Source organism: Pristis pectinata, chromosome 8 (assembly GCF_009764475.1).
Source record: "Pristis pectinata isolate sPriPec2 chromosome 8, sPriPec2.1.pri, whole genome shotgun sequence".
In the NCBI taxonomy this organism is placed as follows: domain Eukaryota; kingdom Metazoa; phylum Chordata; class Chondrichthyes; order Rhinopristiformes; family Pristidae; genus Pristis; species Pristis pectinata.
Window position 1 is genome coordinate 48,839,811 of NC_067412.1, and position 21,667 is coordinate 48,861,477.

The window sequence follows — 21,667 nt, forward strand, 5'->3', positions numbered from 1 at the left end:
CTGCACTCTGGTCAATGGCAGGACCCTCCTGTGGCTAAAGGTGATGCAAAGATCTCTGCCAGGTCCCCTGCAATTTCTTCCCTAGCTTCCCACAATCCCCTAGGATACACTTGGTCAAGACTTAGATAGTAAATGGTAGGGCCCTGCAGTGTTGTAGAACAGAAAGACCTAGGGATACAGGTGCATAGTCCCTGACAGTGGAGACACAGGTAGACAGGATGCTGAAGGAGGCATTTGGCACGCTTGCCTTCAATCAGTCAGGGCATTGAGTACAAGATTTAGGATGCCACATTACAAATGTACAAGACTTTAGTGAGACCACACTTGTGCAGTTCTGGTCACCCAGCTATAAGAAAGACGTCACTGAGCTGGCAAAGGTGCAGAAAAAGATTGACGAGGATGTCACTGGGACTGGAGGGCTTGAGTTTATAAGGAGAGGCTGGGACTGTTTTCCTTAAAGTGTAGGAACTGAGGAGTGACCTTACAGACAGAGGTATGTAAAATCATGACGGCGTAGATAAGATTAATGGTCATAGCCTTTTGCCCATGGTAGGGAAGTCTAAAACTAGAAGGAATAGCTTTAAAGTGAAAGGGGAAAATATTTAAAAGGCACCCAAGCTTTCCGCACAAAGGGTGGTAGGCATCTAGAACAAGCTGTCAGAGGAAACTGTAGAGGCAGATACAAATACAACGTTTAAAAAACATTTAGACAAGTACATGGATAGGAAAGCTTCAGAGGGATATAGGCCAAATACTAGCAAATGGGACCAACTCAGATAGACAACTTGGTCAGCATGGATGCGTTGACCTTATGGGCCTGTTTCTGTGCTGTACAGCTTTATGACCCTCAAGGTCTGATAGGATGGCCATTAAATACTGAGCTTTCTAGGCCCACAAACCACAAAAGAGGAAAAAAAAACTTTAAATTACATTGTAATTTGTGAACACGGACATGCAAATTTTTTGCTCCTCCACAGTCTCTAGTCTGATTTTTCATTCTTGAATCCAAAACAAATGACATAATTTTTTCCCTACACTGAATCCATCTGATAGAGCTTTGCCCACACACTTTATCTATGTCCCTTTGCAAATTCCGCCTACACATTTTTTTAAACAGGAAACCGTAGGAAGCTGGGAGTCTGAAAACATGCCTGTCCTAGTATTTGTGACTGCCAGTTATCCATATTTGAAAAAAGTACAATTTTGGACAGACCTATAAATTCATTAACATATTTTTAATTGAAATTGCAATTTGCATGATGAAGTTTTGGTTGCAAAATAAATCATTAGCATTGTTAAACTAAGAAGTCTAAATAGCTTCAATACTTAGCTAGATTTTTTAAAAAGAAATGACACTGTGGGCATCACTGGCAAAGGCTAATATCTACTTGCTGATCCAGCTGCTTTTATTGGTGGTGGTGGGTTTTCTGTAACTTCGTAGCTTTCCAGTCAACTTCAGAGTATAAGTAGCTGTCAACCACATTCCTGCATGTCACAAATATGGCAGATAAGGACAGCATATTTCCTTCCCTATAGTACAATGAGGTAACCAGTTGACTGAGAAACATGAAAAGTTCATGGCCACATTTATTGGCAGCATTCTAGTAAATGCCTGTGATTGATATGCAGATTCCTAGTTGCTCAGTTTCCTGGCAGTATGATATGCGAGAGGAGGAAGTGGCAAAGGGGCAGGCAGATCAAGGTAGTGGGAAAAACTGGCAGATGGATTTGTGTAAAAATTACAATGATTTGTAATTTTAAAATAAAACAAAGACATACCTGCCAGACTTTATAAGATTAAAGACACAAGAACAATTTCTCACATAAGTACACTTCTCCAATTATGTTCCAACAGTTAAAGTTTCTCCTATTAGAAAATTAGTCAAGTTACCAAAGGAAAGCTTTCAGTGTGAATTAAAGACTAATTTAGACCAAGTGGCAACATATATGCCGATGAAATGCCCCAATTTCAGGCAAGTTGATGAGAGGTTCAAACTTTGGTGTGTTCTATTTCCAGCATGTTACCCCACAACATGAGAATGTGTATCTTAGAAATGTCCTTGCAGTATTCATTGCCATCTCTATCCAATATTCTTTCAAGCAAGGCATCATAATATGGATTACAAGGTTATTCATTCAAGTACTCTTCACAAGATCTAGATATGCTCAAAATGGAAGCTGTTTAACACAAATACAATTCACTATTCAAAATTGGGAATTAACTATTTGTGAAATAATTTGTCTTCTTCCTTCTGACTATTATATGCTCCTTACATGCGTCATATAAAGTTGAACTTTTATATTTTATTTCTCCTGTATCTTTGCCTCATCTCACTGAAATGTTAAAGACATGCAACAATCCAACAGTACTATGATCACAAGAGGTACTGAATTTGCATCAATGATCAATTAGTTCTCAATTCACAACAAACACAGATGTGGATAACGACAGAGGTGAAGGCTAAAATAAAAGCAAAAGGGAGGGCATACAAGGAAGCAAAAATTAGTGGGAAAACAGAAGACTGGGAAAATTTTAAAACCTGCAGAAAGAAACTAAGAAGGTCATTAGGAAAGAAAAAATGAATTATGAAAGGAAGTTGGCAGATAACATTCGAAAGGATACTAAGAGTTTTCATAAAATATATAAAGAGTAAAAGAGAGACACGGGTTGATATAGGACCAATCGATAACGGTGCGGGAGAGATTATAATGGATGATAAAGAGATGGCAGAGGAACTAAATGAGTATTTTGCATCAGTCTTCACTGTGGATAGACATCAGCAATATACCGATAGTCAGGGGTCTCAAGGAATGGAGGTGAGTTCAGTTAAGATTACTAGAGAGAAGGTGCTAGGAAAGCTAAATGGACTAAAAGACTGATAAGTCTCCCGGACTGGATGAGGTGAATCCCCGGGTTCTGAAGGAGGTGGGCTTTAGAGATTGCGGAGGCACTGTGATAATTTTCCAGGAATTGATAGACTCCGGCATGGTTCCGGAGGACTGGAGGGTCGCAAATGTAGTTCCGCTGTATAAGAAGGTGGGGAGGCAACATAAAGGAAATTACAGACCTATTAGTCTGACATCAGTGGTGGGAAAGTTATTAGAATTGATCAAGGATGAGGTTATGGAATACCCAGAGGTGCAAGGCAAGATAGGTCCAGCCAGCATGGTTTCGTGAAGGGAAGATCCTGCCCGACCAGCCTATTGGAGTTTTTTTGAGGAAATCTTCAGGTAGGGTGGATAAGGGAGAGGCGGTACATGTTGTGTATTTAGATTTTCAAAAGGCCTTCGACAAGGTGCCGCACAAGAGGCTGATTAATAAGATGAGAGGTCATGGAATTACAAGTAGGATAACAGAATGGGTGGAGCATTGCTGGTTGGCAGAAAGCAAAGGGTGGGAATAAAGGGATCCTGTTCTGGTTGGCTACTGGTTACTAATGGTGTTTCCGCAGGGGTCGGTGTTGGGGGCCGCTTCTTTTTACTCTGTATATTAACGATTTGGATGATGGAGTAAATGGTTTTGTGGCTAAGCTTACAGATGACACCAAGACAGGTGGAGGAATAGGCAGTATTGAGGAGACAGGAAGCTTGCAGAGAGACCTAGATAGTTTAGGAGAATGGGCAAGGAAATGGCAGATGAGATTCATGTTGAGAAATGTGCAGTTGTACACTTTGGAAACAGAAATAAACGGGCAGATTATTATCTAGAAGGGGAGAAATTCACACTACAGAAGTACAAAGGGACTTGGGGTACTCGTGCAGGATACCCTAAAGGTTAACCACCAGGTCGGATCGGCAGTAAGGAAAGCGAATGCTATGTTGGCATTCATTTCGTGAGGTATAGTGTATAAAAGTAAGGAAGTGTTGATGAGGCTCTACGGGGCACTAGTGAGGCCTCATTTGGAATACTGTGTGCAGTTTTGGGCCCCATATCTTAGGAAGGATGTGCAGATGTTGAGAGGGTTTCAGAGGAGATTTACGAGGATGATTCCCGGAATGAAAGGGCTTACGTAATGATGAGCGTTTGTCGCTCCTGGACTGTACTCACTGCAGTACAGAAGAATGAGAGGGGACCTCATAGAAATATTTAAAATGTTGAAAGGACTGGACAGGGTAGATGTGGCCAATCTGTTTCCCTTGGTGGGTGAGTCCAGGACCGGAGGGCACAATCTTAGAATTAGAGGGTACAGGTTTAAAACAGAGATGAGGAAAAATTTCTTTAGCCAGAGGGTAGTGAATTTATGGAATTCCTTGCCAAGTACAGCAGTGGAGGCCAGATCATTGGAGGCGTTGATAGAGGAGATAGATAGATATCTAATTAGTCAAGGTATCAAGGGATATGGGGATAAGGCTGGAAACTGGGGTTAGAATAGTTTTTTTTGCTTCCCCCACCCCCCCCCCCCATTTCTCATTTATTTTTCCCCTTTTCTTTGGAGCAGACTCAATGGGCTGAATGGCCTACTTCTGCTCCCTTATCTTGTGACCTTGTGTGATCAGAGCATTTTAAAACAACTACCATTAAAATGTTAAGACAGGCAGAGAAGTCCAGAGAAATCATTCTACCTTCAGCACGATTCAGCCCAATTCTTTTATTAGCATTAACCAAGGTAAAACTGAAGGCAAAACCTGCTCACAAAATGACTTCCTGCATTTCCACTCTAAGATCACCTTCTTTCATTTCCACAAATAGTGTATCTCCTTTCCTAATTCTACAATTACCACCAAACTCCAGGTCCCAACTATCAACTTAAGTCTAGACTTCTCTTAACCAACACCCTCCTCCTACCCAATATTGTTACACTCACTAAAAATGCCTGTGTCCATCTACTTTCCCGCATAAAACTTATCGGCACAGGAGAAGCTGCTAAGGTCAAAGATCTCATTCATGCATAGAAGGCCATCGATGTCCCAAATCTGAATTAAGAAACAGAAAATGCTGGAAATACTCAGGCCATTTTGAAATAAAATGCATGGGGTCACTGCACTTTACTTCAGTAATCTCCCGTAGATGTTTACTCCTCTAATGTTGAATTTTACCGTGTTGCTCACTCACATTCTGTCCTCTGAAAACCCTGACTTTTAACTACCTCCACATACCTTTGGCTAAGTGTTTAGCTCCCCTTCCACCCCAACTGTCCAGTCCATGTCCTGCTCTATATCTATCAATGTGCCTTCCACAACTCTGCAATAATTCTTCATCTAATGAAGGCACCATAGAAATGTGAACTAGTGCTTTACCAACTTTCCCACCCTGACAACAGATTCAAAAACTCACATTTCCAAGGCAAATATGCAACCTTGGAGGAAGTAATTGAAACTTTTAAACCTTCCTACATGACACTCCCTACTTTGAAAAGCAACACACTTGTGTTCTTTTGGAAAGAATTGTTGAACTGAGATTTGTTTAACCATTCACTTACATCAACATTGCCCAGTCACGCCACAGTGCAAAAATGCTTTGATTTCTGGAACCAAAGAGTTTAGACAGAAAACCTTGTTGTGAAAATGAAATTGATCACAAATGAGAAGAGGGGATCCAATTAACAGGGTGATTGGGGAATGACATGGGGAAGGATTAGAGCTCAGAAACATTGGGCATTTGAGGAAGTTTGGATTAGCTGTAAAGTGACACCAAGGGACAGTAAAATAAACATTACTGTAGATGGAACAATGAAAAGTGAAATCAATCAGAGCAAGATTACAGTGTGACAGAGAGACAGAATGAGGAAATGTTAGCAGAAACTTTAAAGACCAATTCTGTCTTATTCAGAGCTTTTCCAGAACTAGATATCAGTATGGATTTAAAATAATTTGTGGGAGAATTAGAGGGAGGTGAGATATTTTCACTCAGAGGAACAGAGTGGTCTGGAACCCACTGCTTGAAAGGGTGGTAGAAGGAGAAGCCCTCATCACATTTAAACACTACTTGGATGTGTACTAGAAGAGCAAAAATTGCAGAGCTCCAGATCTAGTGCATGAAAGTGGGATTAGCTGGGGAGCTCTTTTTTTGGCTAGCATAGCCAAGAACTTGTAATTATTCTATGAACTACAATGCTCCATTACCACGGGCATCATTAGTATAATGTATTATGATTGTAATGCTTCCTGTTAACCAAATGCAGAGAATTTCAGAGTCAATCTGGAAATACATTTTTATTAGTGAATAAATTCTTCAACATGAAAGTTACCAGTTCTCGGTATTTGCAAAAAAAAATTAAAGCTATACAAAATGTTTGCAGCATCCAAAGCCTACTCTTAATGAAACTTAATTCACACTGAATTCATAATTAGGAGCTTTGAACAATCCATGGCTTTAAATTAAGGACTACATAATATCGAAAACAGACATTAAGATAATTTTACGGGCACAGTCATTTCCCTAGGTTCCGATACTGATTCAACATCCAAGAAAGGGATAATTATAAAATCATTCAATACACCCAGACACTGTTTATAGGTTGCATTTTCAAGTTTTCATCAAAACAGAAATTTATTAGACAGATGCTGAAAAGCAATATGATAATTTCTAAAGGAATCACATCCCATAATTTTTTAGCTAAAACTTGTGTAAGGATGAATAACATTGGAATCTGTTCATAAATTGTGTTCATGTAATTAATGCCAACCTTGACTTCTCACAGTGCCAGAACTGTCCCAAAGCTATATCAGCACAACAGAATTCACAACCAGGATCACAGATTAAAAAAAGAAAAAAAAATGCAAATCTAGAAAATTGGTAAAAATGAATCCTTGAAATAAATATTAACAATACAGAATTGTTTAACTTATTCATGGATCAGTTTTCATTGAGTAATGTGCAGTAAATATGAATCCAGCAAATAGCAATGGTTACAGAAGATATGGAGTCTTATTCTTTGATCTGGATGAAGGAACTGATGGCATTGTGGTTAAGTTTGCTGAAGATATGAAGACATATGGAGGAACAGGTAATGTCACAGAGGCAGGGAGTCTGCAGAAGTACTTGGACAGGTTGGGGGAGTGGGCAAAGAAGTGGCAGATGGAATATAGTATGGGGAAATATGGGAATATGAGCTTTGGTAGGAAAAATAAAAAGTGTAGACTGTTTTTTAAAATGGGGAGAAAATTCAGAAATCAGAGATGCAAAGGGACTTGGGAGTCCTAGTTCAGAATTTCCTTAAGGTTAAGGCAGGTTGAGTTGATAGTAAAGAAGGCAAATGCAATGTAAGCATGCATTTCATGAGGACTATAATATGAAAGCAAGGATGTACTGCTGAGGCTTTATAAGGCATTGGTCAAACTGCATTTTGGAATATCGTGAGCAATTTTGGACCCATATCTAAGGAAAGATGTGCTAGCCCTGGAGAGGGTCCAGAGGAAGTTCATAAGAATGATCCCAGGAATGAAAGGCTTAACACATGAGGAGCATTTGATGTCCCTGGGCCTGTACTCGATGGAGTTCAGAAGGATGAGGGGGATCTCATTGAAACCTACCGAATACTGAAAGGCCTGGATAGAGTGGATGTGGAGAGGATGTTTCCATTAGTAGGAGAGTCTAGGATCTGAGGGCACAGGCTCAGAATAAAGGGATGTCACTTTAAAACTGAGATGAGGAGGAATTTCTTCAGCCAGAGGGTGGTGAATCTGTGGAGTTCATTGCCACAGAGGGCTGTGGAGGCTATGTCATTGCGTGTATTTAAGACAGAGACCGATAGATTCTTGATTGGTGAGGGGGTTATTGGTTATGGGAAGAAGGTGGGAGAAAGGGATTTTTAAAAAAAATCAGCCATGATTGAATGACGGAACAGACTCTATGGGCTGAATGGCCTGATTCTGATCCTATATCTCGTGGTCTTATTTGTATGTCTTACAATGGAGTGCCTGCGCTATTGGAGGTACCACACTTTGTACAAGACCTTGCACTAAGATCCCTTAGCTAACTGTCAAATATCCATGCCAGTTTCAAATAATAGCCAAAAAGCTCTTCATAATACCCTTAACCGTCATTAGTGTAAAAAGCTAATTATATGGACGGTATATATTGCTGTTCAAGGGAACATCCCATTTTCCATAAAACAAAACACTGATAACACTTCCAAGGTACATCATTGGAAGAAAATTTGGAAAACCCAGAGGTCATAGAATTGTACAGCATGGAAATGTGTCCTTTAGCCACTACATCTAGGCAGACCTTTTTGACCAACTGCACCAATTCTGTTTAGGTCCATATCCTTCTATGTCTTGCCTATTTAAGTGCCTGTCTAAATGTTTCTTAAATGTAGTGACTGCATCGGACTTCATTTCCTCTGGCAGCAAGTTCCAGATATCAACCACTCTGTGTAAAAAGATATTCCTCTCAAAACTCTTTCCTCTCACCTTAGAACTATGCTTCTTAAAATTTAAGATACCTTTATCAAGTCAACCCTCAGTCTCCTCCATTCCAGGAAAATCAAACCCAGCCTATCCAATCTTTCCCCATAACTCAAGTCCCCCAGACAAGGCAACATCCTGGTGAACATCTGCTGCACTCTCTCCAGCATAGCCATGTCCTTCCTATACTGTGGCAACCAGAACTACACACAATACTCCAAGTTAAGTCTAACCAGTATTTTGTAAAGTTGCAACATAACATCTCAACTTTTATACTCTATGCTGCAACCTCTTAAGGCATGTGCTTTCTTCACCACTCTATCTACTTGTGTTGCCACTTTCAGTAAATCATGAACTGAGCCCAAGGTCCCTCCATTCAGCAACATTCCTTACTACCCTGCCACGTCCCACCCATATTTGACTTCCCAAATTGCATCACCTCGCACACACTGGATTTAATTCCATCTGCCAACACTGCACCCAACTTTCCATCTGATCAATATCCTGCTGCAGTCTTAACAACCTTCCTCATTGTCCACAACACCACCAACTTCCGTGTCATCCACAAACTTACTAATCATACCTCCTATATTCATATTCGTCATTGAAATATCACAAATAACAAGCATCTCAGCACTGATCCCTGTTGTAAAGCACTAGTTACAGACTTCTAATCAGAAAAGCATCCTTCCATATCTTCTGCCCCTATCACCAAGCCAATTTTGGGTTCAATTAGCCAGCTCTTCTTGGATCCCATGAGCCTAAACCTTCCTGATTAGCCAAAAAACATAGGAGCTTGACAACATCGACCTTCATCAATCTTCTTAGCTACCTCCTGGAAAAAACTCTATCAAATTAGTGAGGCAGGATTTCACCTGCACAAAGCCATGCTGACTGGCCTAATCAGCCCCTGCATTTCCAAAAGTGCATAAATCCTATCCCTTAGGATTTTCTCCCATAATTTCTCCACTACCAACGCAAGGCTCACTGGCTGTAGTTACCTGGCTTCTCCCTGATGCCCTTCTTTAAAAAAAGAAAAACACATGTTATCCTCCAGTCTTCTGGCACCACACCTGCGGCTAACAAAGATGGAAAAATCTCCAACAGGGCCCCAGCTATCTCCTTCCTTACTTCCTACAGCAACCCAAGATAGATCTCATCCGGCCCTGGGGATTTACCAACATGTATGTGTCGCATAACATCTAACACCTAATGTCTTGGGATTCTCCTTAATCTTACTTGCCAAGGATATTTCATGGCCCCTCTTTGCCCTTCTAATTTCTTTCTTAACTTCTCTCCTACACACTCTATAATCCTGAAAAGACTCCCTTGATCCAGTTGCCTACACCTCTATACATTTCCTTTTTTGTCCTGATCAACCTTCAGTATCCTTTGCCATCCAATTCCCCAATCCTGCCATCTTTGCCTTTCACCCTTACCGGAACATTCTGGTCCTGAACTCTCTTTAAACTCTCTTTTAAAAGACTCCTACTTATCATCTGTCAATTACCCACAAGCATCTGCTCCCAATCTACTTTGCCAGGTCTTCTTTTATGCTGTTGGAATCAGCTTACACTACTGAAACCGTGATGGATGTTATATAAATCCAACTCTCTTCTTTTTGTCCTATCTGTCAAGTTACTGGAAACAATGACAGCCTTCAGCCTCATTGTGAAAATGAAAATAATTCATTACAAATTGATATCCTGTAATAACATATGCAAATCGACCAGTTTATAGCAGTTTACGACCATACAGCAAGCCACGTACCAGTTCAACCATTTCTCCCTTTGCTATAGGGCAAAATGTAAAATCCATTTGATAATTCTGAGAAGACCAACAATACCTGGCACTGATGTGTACATTTAATACTTCATAAGGAAATTTCTCTACAAGGAGCAGCACAATGACAAAGCTAGTGGGGGTGCTCAATAATTCTGGCCTCCAATACCATTTGTGTGGAGTCTGCACATTCATCTTGTGACTGCCTTGATTTCCTCCATGTGCTCCGGTTTCCTCCTGCATTCCAAAGGCAAGCAGGTTGATAGGTTAACTGGCCACTGTAAATTGCCACTAGTGCATCAGTGAGTGGTAAAAACTTGGGGGAGTTTATGAGAATGTTGGGAGAATAAAATGGGATCGGTGTAGGATACGTGTAAACGGAAGTTTGATGGTTGGCAAGGCTCAGGAACCAAAGGGCCAGTTTCCTTGCGGCATAATTCAATGATAGTTTGCCACTTCCACAGGTGTAAAGCAGTTCACAAACATTAAAATGTTTATGCATTGAATAATTTATGAAAATGAAGATGCATTTTTAAAAGTACACAAATGCATTTGCTTCAAAGAAATAATTTACCTCCAAACAACTCTCAATATATTAAAAGTAATAATCAAAGCTTGTAGTTGACTTGTTGCATGGAGCACAAATTCCTTCAAAGTATAATCTTCAGACAAAACCTGAGTCTTTCAAGACATTCAAATTTGCAAAGTTACCTGACTCACAAATGCAAAACAATCTTAAAACAAGTATACAAGAAGCAGTTATTTCTTTTGCTGCTAACCTTCTAGATCATCTGCATGGCTATGACAATAATTTAGTCTTCAGCTATGAAATACATAATGTTCTGGAGGCACAAAAAATGCCACACTAGTACAAGTACTTTTTATTCTTAATTAACTTCAAGAGATTCTTCAGAGGAATTTGCCTTAATTGACTTCAGATCCTTTAATTACAATGAGACTTTAACCCAACAGTCAAGCAAGCTTATATGCAGCTGCATAATGATGTCAGAATAAGATAGTGTGTGATAAGAATTTACATTATAGACTTTACAGAGTCTTTAGTTTAGAAAATATTTCAAGATGCAATTAGACAAATCAGAAACCACACTGGAGTTTTGGGTCATCCAGAAGCTTAGACAGAGGGGTGTGTGTCAAGGAATGACTTATAGTGAGGAGGTGGTGGAGAGCAAGGAAGAGAGGGAGACAGAACGAGGATGGGAGGAAAGAAGAGACAGACCAAAGGGGGAGGGAGGGTTGAATGGACTGGGGGGGGGGGGAACAGAACAGAGAGGGTTAGGGAGATGGACTATCGAATGGCAACAGAGCAGCAGGACAGGGAGGACCAAGGAGTGGAGATGGGAGCAGGGTGGGTGAGGAGGATGGAGGGAGAACGATCAAGAACCTGGAATGGAGACTGACGGACGGATGGGTGGGAAGCCCAGCACCCAATGTCAACAGGGTGTAGACGAAGCTATTGTTACCAGGAATGGAATATCAGACGTGGACTCAGTTGTATAACCATAAGAAACAGGCCTTTCAGCCCACTGCATCTGAGTCGACCAAAAATGCTATCCATACTAATTTCACATGCCTGCTCGATTTCCATATCCTTCTGTGTCACATTCATTCAATTATGTGCCCAGATGCCTCTAAATGTTGTTACTGTCCCTGCCTCTCCCACCTCCTCTGGCAGCTCATTCCAGATACCAACTACTGTGTGTGTGAAAAATGTACCCCTCCGGTCCCTTTAAACCTCTTCCCTCTCACCTTAAACCTATGCCCTCTAGTTTTAGATTTCCCTACCATGGAAACAGACTTTGGCTATCTACCCTATCTATCCTCTTATAATTTTATATACCTCTATCATGTCACCTCTCACCCTCCTTTGTTCCAGGTAAAGCAGACGGAGCCTATCCAATCTCTCTTTATAACTCAAACCTTCCAACCCAGGCAAAATTCTTGTGACTCTCTTCTGCATCTTCTCCAGCCTAATCACATCTTTTTGCAGTGTGGTGACCAGAACTGCACACAGCACTCCAAGTGTGGCCTAACCAACAGTTTGTACAACTGTAACATGACATCCTAAATCGTGTACTTAATGCCTCGGCTGATGAAGGCAAACATGCCATATGCCTTCTTCACCATCCTACCTACCTGTGTTGCCACCCAAGGGAACTATGTATTTGCACCTCTGTCTCTGTTCAACAACACTCCCTAGGGCCCTGCCATTCACTGTGTATATCCCGCCCTGTGATCTAACTTCTGAACCAGCCTATTATGCAGGACCTTGTAATTGGTTTATTATAGTCACATGTACCAAGATACAGTGAAAGCTTTGTTTGCATGCCTACCAGCCAGAACATACCATGCATAAGTATATTGAGGTAGTACAAAAGGAAAAACAATAACAGAATGCAGAATACAGTGTTATAGTTATAGAGATAGTGCAGTGCAGGTAGACAAAAAAGGTGCAAGAGCCATGACAAGGTAGATTGAGAGATCCACAGTACTTTATTGGACAAGAGGTCAGTTCAAGAGTCTTACAACAGCAGGATAGAAGCTGTCCTTGAGCCTGGTGGTGCGTGTTCTCAAGCTTTTGTATCTTCTGCCCAATGAAAGGGGGAAGAGGAGAGAATGGCCAGAATGGGAGGGGTCTTTGATTATGTGGCTGCTTTCCTGAGGCAGTGGGAAGTGCAGACAGAATCAACTTTCTGCAATTTCATGCGGTCTGTGCAGAGTAGCTGCCATACATCTGATACATCCGGACAGATGCTCTCTATGGCCAAAGTGTCTATGTAGCTGGACCAGAGCAAGATATTGGTGATATTTATACCCAAGAACTTGAAGCTTTCAACCATCCGCACCTCAGCACCATTAATACAGACAGGGGTATGTAACTCTGCTCCACTTCCTGAAGTCAATAACCTGCTTTTTTGTTTTGTTAACACTAAGGGAACGGTTGCTGTCTTCACACCATGCCTCTATCTCCTTCCTGTACTCTGTCTCGTCAAAGGCCTTGCCAAAGTCCATGCAGACAACATCTACCGCCCTGCCCTCATCAATCCTCTTGATCACCTTTTCAGTAAAATCAATCAAATTCATGGGACATGATTTCCCACATGTTGACTATCCCTAATCAGTCCTTGCCTTTCCAAATGCAAAAAAAAATCCTGTCTCTCAAAATCCCTTCCAATAACTTTCCCACTACTGACCTCTACTCCCTTGGCTTAGCCCTTCTTAAATTAAGGTTTGACATTAGTTATCTTAGTCTTCTGGTGCCTCACCTCTGGCTAACAAAATTCTCTGCCAAGGCCCCAGTAATTTCTTCCCTTGCTTCCCACAAAATCCTTGGATATGCCTGATCAGGGCCCAGGGATTTATCCACCTTTATGCATTTCAAGAGCTCCAACACCACCTCCTTTGTAATGTTGATATGCTCCAGGATATCACTGTTCTCCACCCTGAACTCACCAGCTTCCATGTTTTTCTCCAGGGTAAATACAAACGAGAAGTATTCATTTGAGACCTTGCCCATTTCCCATGGCTCCACACATAGATTAGCATACCTATCCTTCAGGGGATTTGCTCTCTCCCTAGCTATCCTTTTACTCTTAATATAATGATAGAACCTTTGAGAATTCTCCTTTATTTTATTTGCTTGGAGCCTCATCAAAACAGCCTGAGAGTTAACATACACATACATAGAACAGTTCTCAAAAGATAGATGGAGGGTTTGAACCCAGGGTTGGTTCTATGACAGGGTCTTGCTATGACTGCACTGGTATAGATTGTGCAGTGGAAACAAAAGGGCTGAGGAGTAAGGGATCAATCATGTCCCACCAGTTGAACAGTAAGGGCATTGGAAATGCACAACAGCCGAAGTGCAGGCAATGATACAGGCGTGATCAAACACTTTGGCTTTATGGACTACATTAATGCATATACCATGGAGTCACAATTTTCATAAATCTCAAGTTGCTGACCTGAACAATTCATCTTCTGCCATGGACAAGAACATCAACAGTCCTTTTTTGATCGAAATGATCACTTAATTGAAAAGAAAAACATTTGCCAAGGTAGAATTGATTGCCTAAGTTTCAAGGTTTCCAGGTGGCCTTTATTTGGCTATCTCTAGCTTAATGAATCAAAACAGTGGATCCTCCTCCTCACAGTTAGCAGCATGGTGGGAAATTCACTCAAAAGTGACCAACTGGGAGCTTGGAGTATCCAGTAAATTCCACTCATGCAGAATCCCTTAATTCATACAACATCAACTTGTATGGCCACACAAACTTTGTGGATAAATAGGTTTTCATCCTTTGCAAACTAAACTGGCTATTCACCATTTTTTAAAATCATGTTGACTATATTTATATGGATGCTATTTAGATTTACAAAACTTAAACTGACAATTGACTGCAGCACTCATGTCCTTAAATGCTCCCTCATTTGTGCTGAAACTGAATATTTAGACCTATGCAAAATAAATGATATCAGTCAAGGATGGCAAAGCCTAATTCCTGTTGAAACATGAATGCAGAAAAATATATTCAAACCAGAGTATGGTAAGGAATATAAATTGTCTCACACTGCAATTTTAAAATGTACTTCAAGATATTAACAACCAATGCAAGCAGTCCTTTGTTACTTCACCCACGCATTTCATCAATCCTGCGTCAGACTTCCTCGCTGTACTCATCAAGATCAATTGACACATCTACTAATACATCAGCTTTCACACCTCCACAAAAACCCAAAACAATAAGACCATTTAGTTCTAGCATTATACAAAATTTACAATATTCCAAAAGAATTACAAAAACTGCCAGCTGTAACACAGCAAATGAAATGGAAAGCATTTATATACAGAGAAAGAGAGAACAATTTACAGCCACAAGTAGATTAGCTTTGCTTCAGTGAATTCATAATCAATTATACCATCCCATTCATTCTCTACCAAGTATATACGGATTTCTTAAGAATGGTGGGAGAGAAAAGCATAGAAAAGATCCAGTTTTCAAATGATTCAGAAATCATAGCTTCTTAAATGTGTTGCCAAAAAAACTTTTATCTTTTTAAATGTTCAGAATGAATGCCACTGGAGAACTATTTTGTATTTACAAAGGGCGATAGCACATTATAGCACTGATGGGAGCGATTTATCTCAATATGTCTGACAGACTCTCAGAGTAATTCAAAATTATAACAAATGCTGGAAGCACTCAGCAGGCCAAGAAATATCTGGGAAGAGAGAAACAGAGTCAATGTTTCAAGTCAAAGACCATCAGAACTGGAAAGGAGGGAAGACAAGCATGTGTTAGGTTTCAGGGAGGTTGCTTCAATTTGTTTTTTCCCTTTTCTGTCTCTAACTGATGTTTTCTAAAGTAATTGTTGGTCTTCACCCTCTCACAGACATTGCCCATTCTCTCTCCCTTCCTCTCTTTGCAATTTGACACATACTTTCCTTCTCAGAGTTCCAGTTCTGATGAGGAGTCCTTGACCTGAAATGTTGACTTCTCACGGATGCTGCCTGATCTGCTAAGCACTTCCGCCATTTTCTACTTTTGTTTCAGATTTCCAGCATCTGCAGAATTTTATTCCAATTAATGCAGAACTATTTCCAGTCCCCTACCTTGCATGAAATGCGTATCTATTATTCTAGGTGTGTAAAGAGCCTTGATAATCCTCATTCAGACCATGACTCACGGTGCTCCCTCCTAATTAGGAACCCAATTAAGCTAAGTGTGATGGAAACCCAAGTGAAGAAAACAAACACCATCACCCCACCATTGAAAATGAAACGATGAAGGCAGCCCCAAATGTGAAACCTGACACCATGCATTGCATGTATTTTATGTTAACTTGTTTTTAAATTATTTCTGGGATCTTTTCTTCCTAGATAAGGCTATGACAAATCTTGACGACATTCAGAAAGACAGGACTTCTTCTGGATTAATGGACCACTTCCGACCCCAATTTTAGCAGTGCGTGTTTTTAAATAAAAATTCGATTTTAAATGTCCACATAGTACCCGACCAGCTTAGAAACCAAGGGAATCTTAATATTTTACCTATATATTGAGCCAGAGTATAACTTAATCCTTTTACAGTATAAACACAAGGCAAATCCAATTTAATCCAATAAATCACATAATTACTGCAAAAAAATGTTAGTCAGAGATAGGTTCTCTGGATAAATTAACTAAAATGATTTTTTCCGCAGTTTTCAATTTCCTCCTCCTCTTCCTGACCTTTTCTTTCCTAACACCTTTTATTGAGACATTTTCACCTCCCCTACAGAGCTTCCTGCAATTACCAGAACCTCACCAAAACTGGTCTCACTTCAGGCACACAATGAGGACTCTCAGCAAAGGCTCCAAGACTTCCAGGATATACTCCATGTCCAAGGTTCCTCTTGCCTCCTCAAAGATCCCTTCTGTGGAAGCAGAAAAGTCTACATGGCGGTGAATGAGAGCTGGTCCGCTGCCTGCTAAACATGAAGTGCACCAGCAGCCATTCACTGAATGTCCTGAACATGTGGATGGCAGTAGGGGAGGAGATCTCCCACAAGCTACTCCCAAGTATTGCTGAGTATGAAATAGTTTGTTCATTTCTTTATACTAAGTAAGTAATTACAACTACAATAACTATATGCTTTATATTTTACCAGCCTGGATTTGTGGGATAATCACAACACAACCGTCTCATTGCCTTCATTATCCCATCCACTGTGACTTACAACAATTTTGGGATTTCCAAACAAGTAAATTCAACACACTGTGAATGACTTTCCATCTGACTCTGCATTATATCCAGCGTGAGAAAGGAAACTTGGGTAAACATCACACACTTACTTCACACTGGTCTGAAAGCACTAAAGGGCATTCTACCCTTGATGAATGGTACAGCTAGCGATGCCTCAGATAGGAAATTGATAATACAATGTTCTAGATAGGCTGAGTTTACTTACTATGACTCAAATTAGTGCAAGATGTTTTTAAAGCACGTTTACATTTAACTATTATGTCAGTTTTTCAAGTTTAAGTTATCTAAGTTTTTGTTATTTTTAAGAATAAAACTTTCAAATTGATTTACAATGTTTCTGAAAGTCGGAACTATCAAACTGAGACTAAGCCTGAGGGCATAACTTAGAGAGCTATCACTTTCTTTTGACGATATCCTTGCAATATGCAGAAGTTCACAGCGGAGAATACTTCAACCATTTCCTTAAATTCCAAGTGATTGAATCAGCACTAAGTTTTGTTTTAAGAATAATTAAAAACACCTACAATGGAAAATCCACTAATTTCAGTGGATCGTAATATGCAGATGAAAGTGCAACCACAGGTCCAATATTCTGCATATTTTAGCACTGGTATATGCACATTTTAGCACTGGTGATCAAAGATGAGTTTCTCATCCATTATCTCTTGGCTAAGTTCCAAAACACAGCATTTGCATGGGAATGCAAATATCAGTATCTTGCAAACAGAAAGGTGAAATCACAGCTTTGTGTGTAAAAGAAAAAATATTTCCAGGTTTGCAAGCTCAGTTGGATCCCACTCATGGAATATTTCTTGAAATGGGCATTCTTCAGAACTTTCCAGATTTGGCCATATCATTAAGAGACACGGTATGAACTGAAGTTGTTGCTCGGTGGTCTTAAGGGGCTTAGAACAGCTGAATGCAAAATTCTCAGCAATCCTGTCATGACTCTCTCTTCTCTGCTTGCTTTACCAGGCATGAGGAGATTGATGCTTGCATTCAACCACTCTCTCTCACCAAAATCTACCTCCTTGACCAACCTTTTGGTCCTATATCTTTCTGTTTCAGTAGCTTTTTTTTGCATAATGGCTCCTTTTAAATGCTTTGGGATGTTATACTCCTGTTAAAGCTGCTATTTAAGTGCAACTTACCATTGAGGCCCAAATGGTAACATTACATCATACCTGATGAAAATGAACAACTCTCGTACTGACACAGAAAGAGCCCATTCAGCCCTTAGAGTGTCACTGATTCCCTGGGAGTAATCCCATAAATCCTATTTCCCCTCTCCTTATTTGCCTGTACTCCTGCAATTTATTCCCTCTCTCACACATTCCCTTTTATTCTCCCCGTTTATTCTTTTTACCATAAACTCCCCTTTTATTCTTTTTACCATAAATTACAGTAGCCACTTAACTTACCATGTCTATGAGACATGGGAAGAAACCAATGCACCTCAAGCAGTCATTGAGAGAATGTGCAGACAGTATTTGAGGTCAAAGACTGAACTCATATCCCTGGAGCCATGAGGCAGCAGTGCCAGCTGTTGCACCACTGTGCCACCTTTAATTGGCACCAATTTCAGTACAATATCACCAAATAAATATGACATTTATACCATTTAAAAATTAAATAGCTAAACACAAAATACATGTCCAAATAATCCATAATGTGCATGTATAATCAGAGAGCCTGCAACTGCTAAGAAAGATTTATTATTGTTAAGATGGATAGGCTGAAAGACAACTTCTAATCCTATGCCATATGTTCCTCCATAATCCCGAATCCCTGTTCCGAAAAGCATCTGAAAGCTTTGTCATTGTGGCAAAACGACAAAATACTGCTTTATTTATACACAAATTTCTCTTTCACTCCCTCCCATTGCAACTTACTTTCCTGAGAATGCGAGAGCACACAGTAGTGAAGAACTCCATGCAACAGCCTGAGAATTTGTAAACCACATCAAAAATTAGATCCGACCATTTTAGAGGGGGAGGTTCCTCTTGTCGGGCTTACCAAAATGATTACAATCATTCTTCACCACAAGTAATCTAATTAATCTTCTTTCCTCCAGTTTATATCAAAAACTTCTTTCTACCCATCAGGACCAAGCAGCTGGAGGTAGCTTTCACACCATTCATACCAAACAGATTGCAATCTAGCAGGGGAAGGAGCATGAAGAAAAGCTTCAGCCTCAAACTAGAGCACTTCAATATCAAAAAGATGTCACAGAGGAAACATCGCAGAAGTATGCGCGATGTGCCACAAGAATACGTGAACTCAAATAACACTGAAGTACAGAAGGACAAGCATTCAAAACTCAATCAGGATAGACAGGAGAACATAGTTTCACAATGAATTACTGCAATAAACCTCCAGAAAATATCATGGAACTTTTAAACAAACAATTAGAAAGAGTACAGTAGGTATTCTAGATTGGGCAGTTCATTGGGGGAGTGATCATGTGCCATTACTAAGTGACCAGTCTTAACGTGGCACTGCAACCAACAAGGAAACATTCCCTTTGCACAGATAAAGGAATGGACAGCCTATGTTTGGACTATCAAAACAGACAGGAATTGTAACCAAGTATAGGATGGGAGAGGGGGTTTGCTTGGGTGCTGTGACCAAGGCAGAGATGAGAAATAAAAGTCATGCTTTTACATTATGCCTTTCATATCCCTTTTAGATCATCCCCAATTAATTTACAGCAAATGTAATACTTAAAAATGAAGACATTGCTGTAATGCCATAGCCAATTTGCATAGAACAAGATTCCAATGTGATCATGACCAGACAGCCTACTTTTAGGTTTGATTAACCACATCTTCAGATAACTCTTACTCTTCTACAAAACAGTACCATTCACTAAAGATACAAGAAGGGGCCTGTGTTATAAAGCTAATCCAAAACGTGACACCTTTGAGAATGCGGCATTCCCTTAGTATTGTACGGAAGATTCAGCCCAGACTTTTGTGACTAGCTTCCGAATGAAACTAAAAACCACAAACTGGCCCAAAGAGCCATAAGGACTCATCTGTGCTGCAACTACGAAACCAAACTGGGACAGGGGAGGGAAATTGCACAGGGCCAGATAGGGAACGCGGGGGGGGGGGGGGGGGGGGGGGGGGGGGGGGGGGGGGGGGGGGGGGGGGGGGGGGGGGGGGGGGGGGGGGGGGGGGGGGGGGGGGGTTGTAATAGGCGGTAAAAAAGGGGAACTGTGAGTACATCCAGGGGACAGACAGATCAAATGGAAAATCTGTTAAGTGTACTACCGTACTCATGTTTAAATCTTTTGCAGGCAAGCTCAACAAGTATTAGAACAAGCCTTCATTAAACAAAACGTCCACTGTATTAATGAGAGGAATCCCCTGAATTACAATGTTAAAATGAGAAGCAAAAGCTTCCCAGCCTTGTTTTGCAGCAAGTGCAGGCGGATGGGCCGGCCACAGGCACACGACCACGTCAGTGGGTGCTGGACATCAAGTTTGTGCCCGCTGAGCCGAGTCCCGGAGCTCCGCTGATGCGGTGCAGGCACGGCCGAGCGGCACGTCCCGTCGCCCGCCCCGGGACACATTCCAGGGGCCAGCCGCCAACCTTGCTGCCGCAGTAACATCACTGGGCAGGGGCTCGGTGGCGTCGATCAGGGCGACGGCCGGACTCAGGGCTTCAGTTACCGGGCATTCGGTGGCCGTCTGCAGCCCCAGGCCCGCTCCCCCTCACCGCCCGGCCCGGCCACCCACCCCCACAAACTTCTCACCTCACTCACACTTGACACTTCCATTTTCTGCCAGGGATTTTCCAGCTGTACAAACGGCATCCTAATCCCGCCGCCAGGCGCATCCGCCGCTCATGGTGCAGCGGCCAAACAGGCGAGCTGCTCCCTCCCCTCGTACAGGCACTGCCCGCCCCTCACAACATGGCCGCTACGGGCCCGCTCGCGTACCGTCCGCCCCTCACAACATGGCCGCCGCGGGCCCGCTCGCGTACCGTCCGCCCCTCACAACATGGCCGCCGCGGGCCCGCTCCTATCGTCTTCCCCTTCACAACATGGCCGCCGAGAGGGCATTCGCTTTCACTACGCCCCTCACAACATGGTCGCCGCCAGTCCATTCGTTTACTGCCAGTCCTTCACAACATGTCCGCCGATGACCAGCCCCGCCTCCCGTTCCCCCTTCACAACATGGCCATCGCAAGTCCACCTACGTACTGATCGCCTCTCACAACATGGCTGCCGGCGGGCCGTCCGCTTGTCCTTCAGAACATGGCCGCCGCGAGTCCGCTAGTCTCAGCCCGCCCTTCACAACATGGCCGCCGCTGGTTGCTCGCTTGCCCCTCACAACATGGCCGCCGCCTGTCTGACCGTTGACTGTGATGTCAGCACGTCCATCTACCCGTCCCCGACGCGTCCCGAGACTCTCAACGTTTCGGGCGCGCGGCTCGATGAAGCGGGGACGCGCTCACTGACACTTCTCTGCTTCCACATGATGGAGACACAGGGGTTGTGCCAGAGGACTGGGGAACAGCAGATGTTACTATCTTGTTCAAAAAGGGAGTAAAGATAAGCCCAGCTACTGCATGCTAGTCAATTTAACCTCAGTGGTGGGAAAACTTTTGGAAACATTGATCTGGGACACTTGAAAGAAAGTGCAAGCCAGGATGGACTTGTTAAGGGCAATTCATGTTTAATCAATCTGTTAGAATGGAACAGATGCAAACAGATTGCATCTTACATCCTGGAAAGATGCAATCAAGTCAAAGAATATCCCCTT

At 41.8% G+C, this 21,667-nt stretch overlaps 1 protein-coding gene across 1 annotated transcript in view; it reads right to left on the reverse strand.

The window, feature by feature from the left end:
• rps6kal (ribosomal protein S6 kinase a, like) overlaps window positions 1-20,811 on the reverse strand; it is a 105,561-nt gene extending 84,750 nt beyond the window's left edge. The window contains exon 1 of the mRNA XM_052021940.1: window positions 20,656-20,811. Coding sequence (XP_051877900.1) covers window positions 20,656-20,715 — 60 coding nt within the window. The 5' untranslated portion in view covers window positions 20,716-20,811. The remainder of the gene's footprint in view (window positions 1-20,655) is intronic.
• Between the last annotated feature and the right edge of the window lie 856 nt (window positions 20,812-21,667).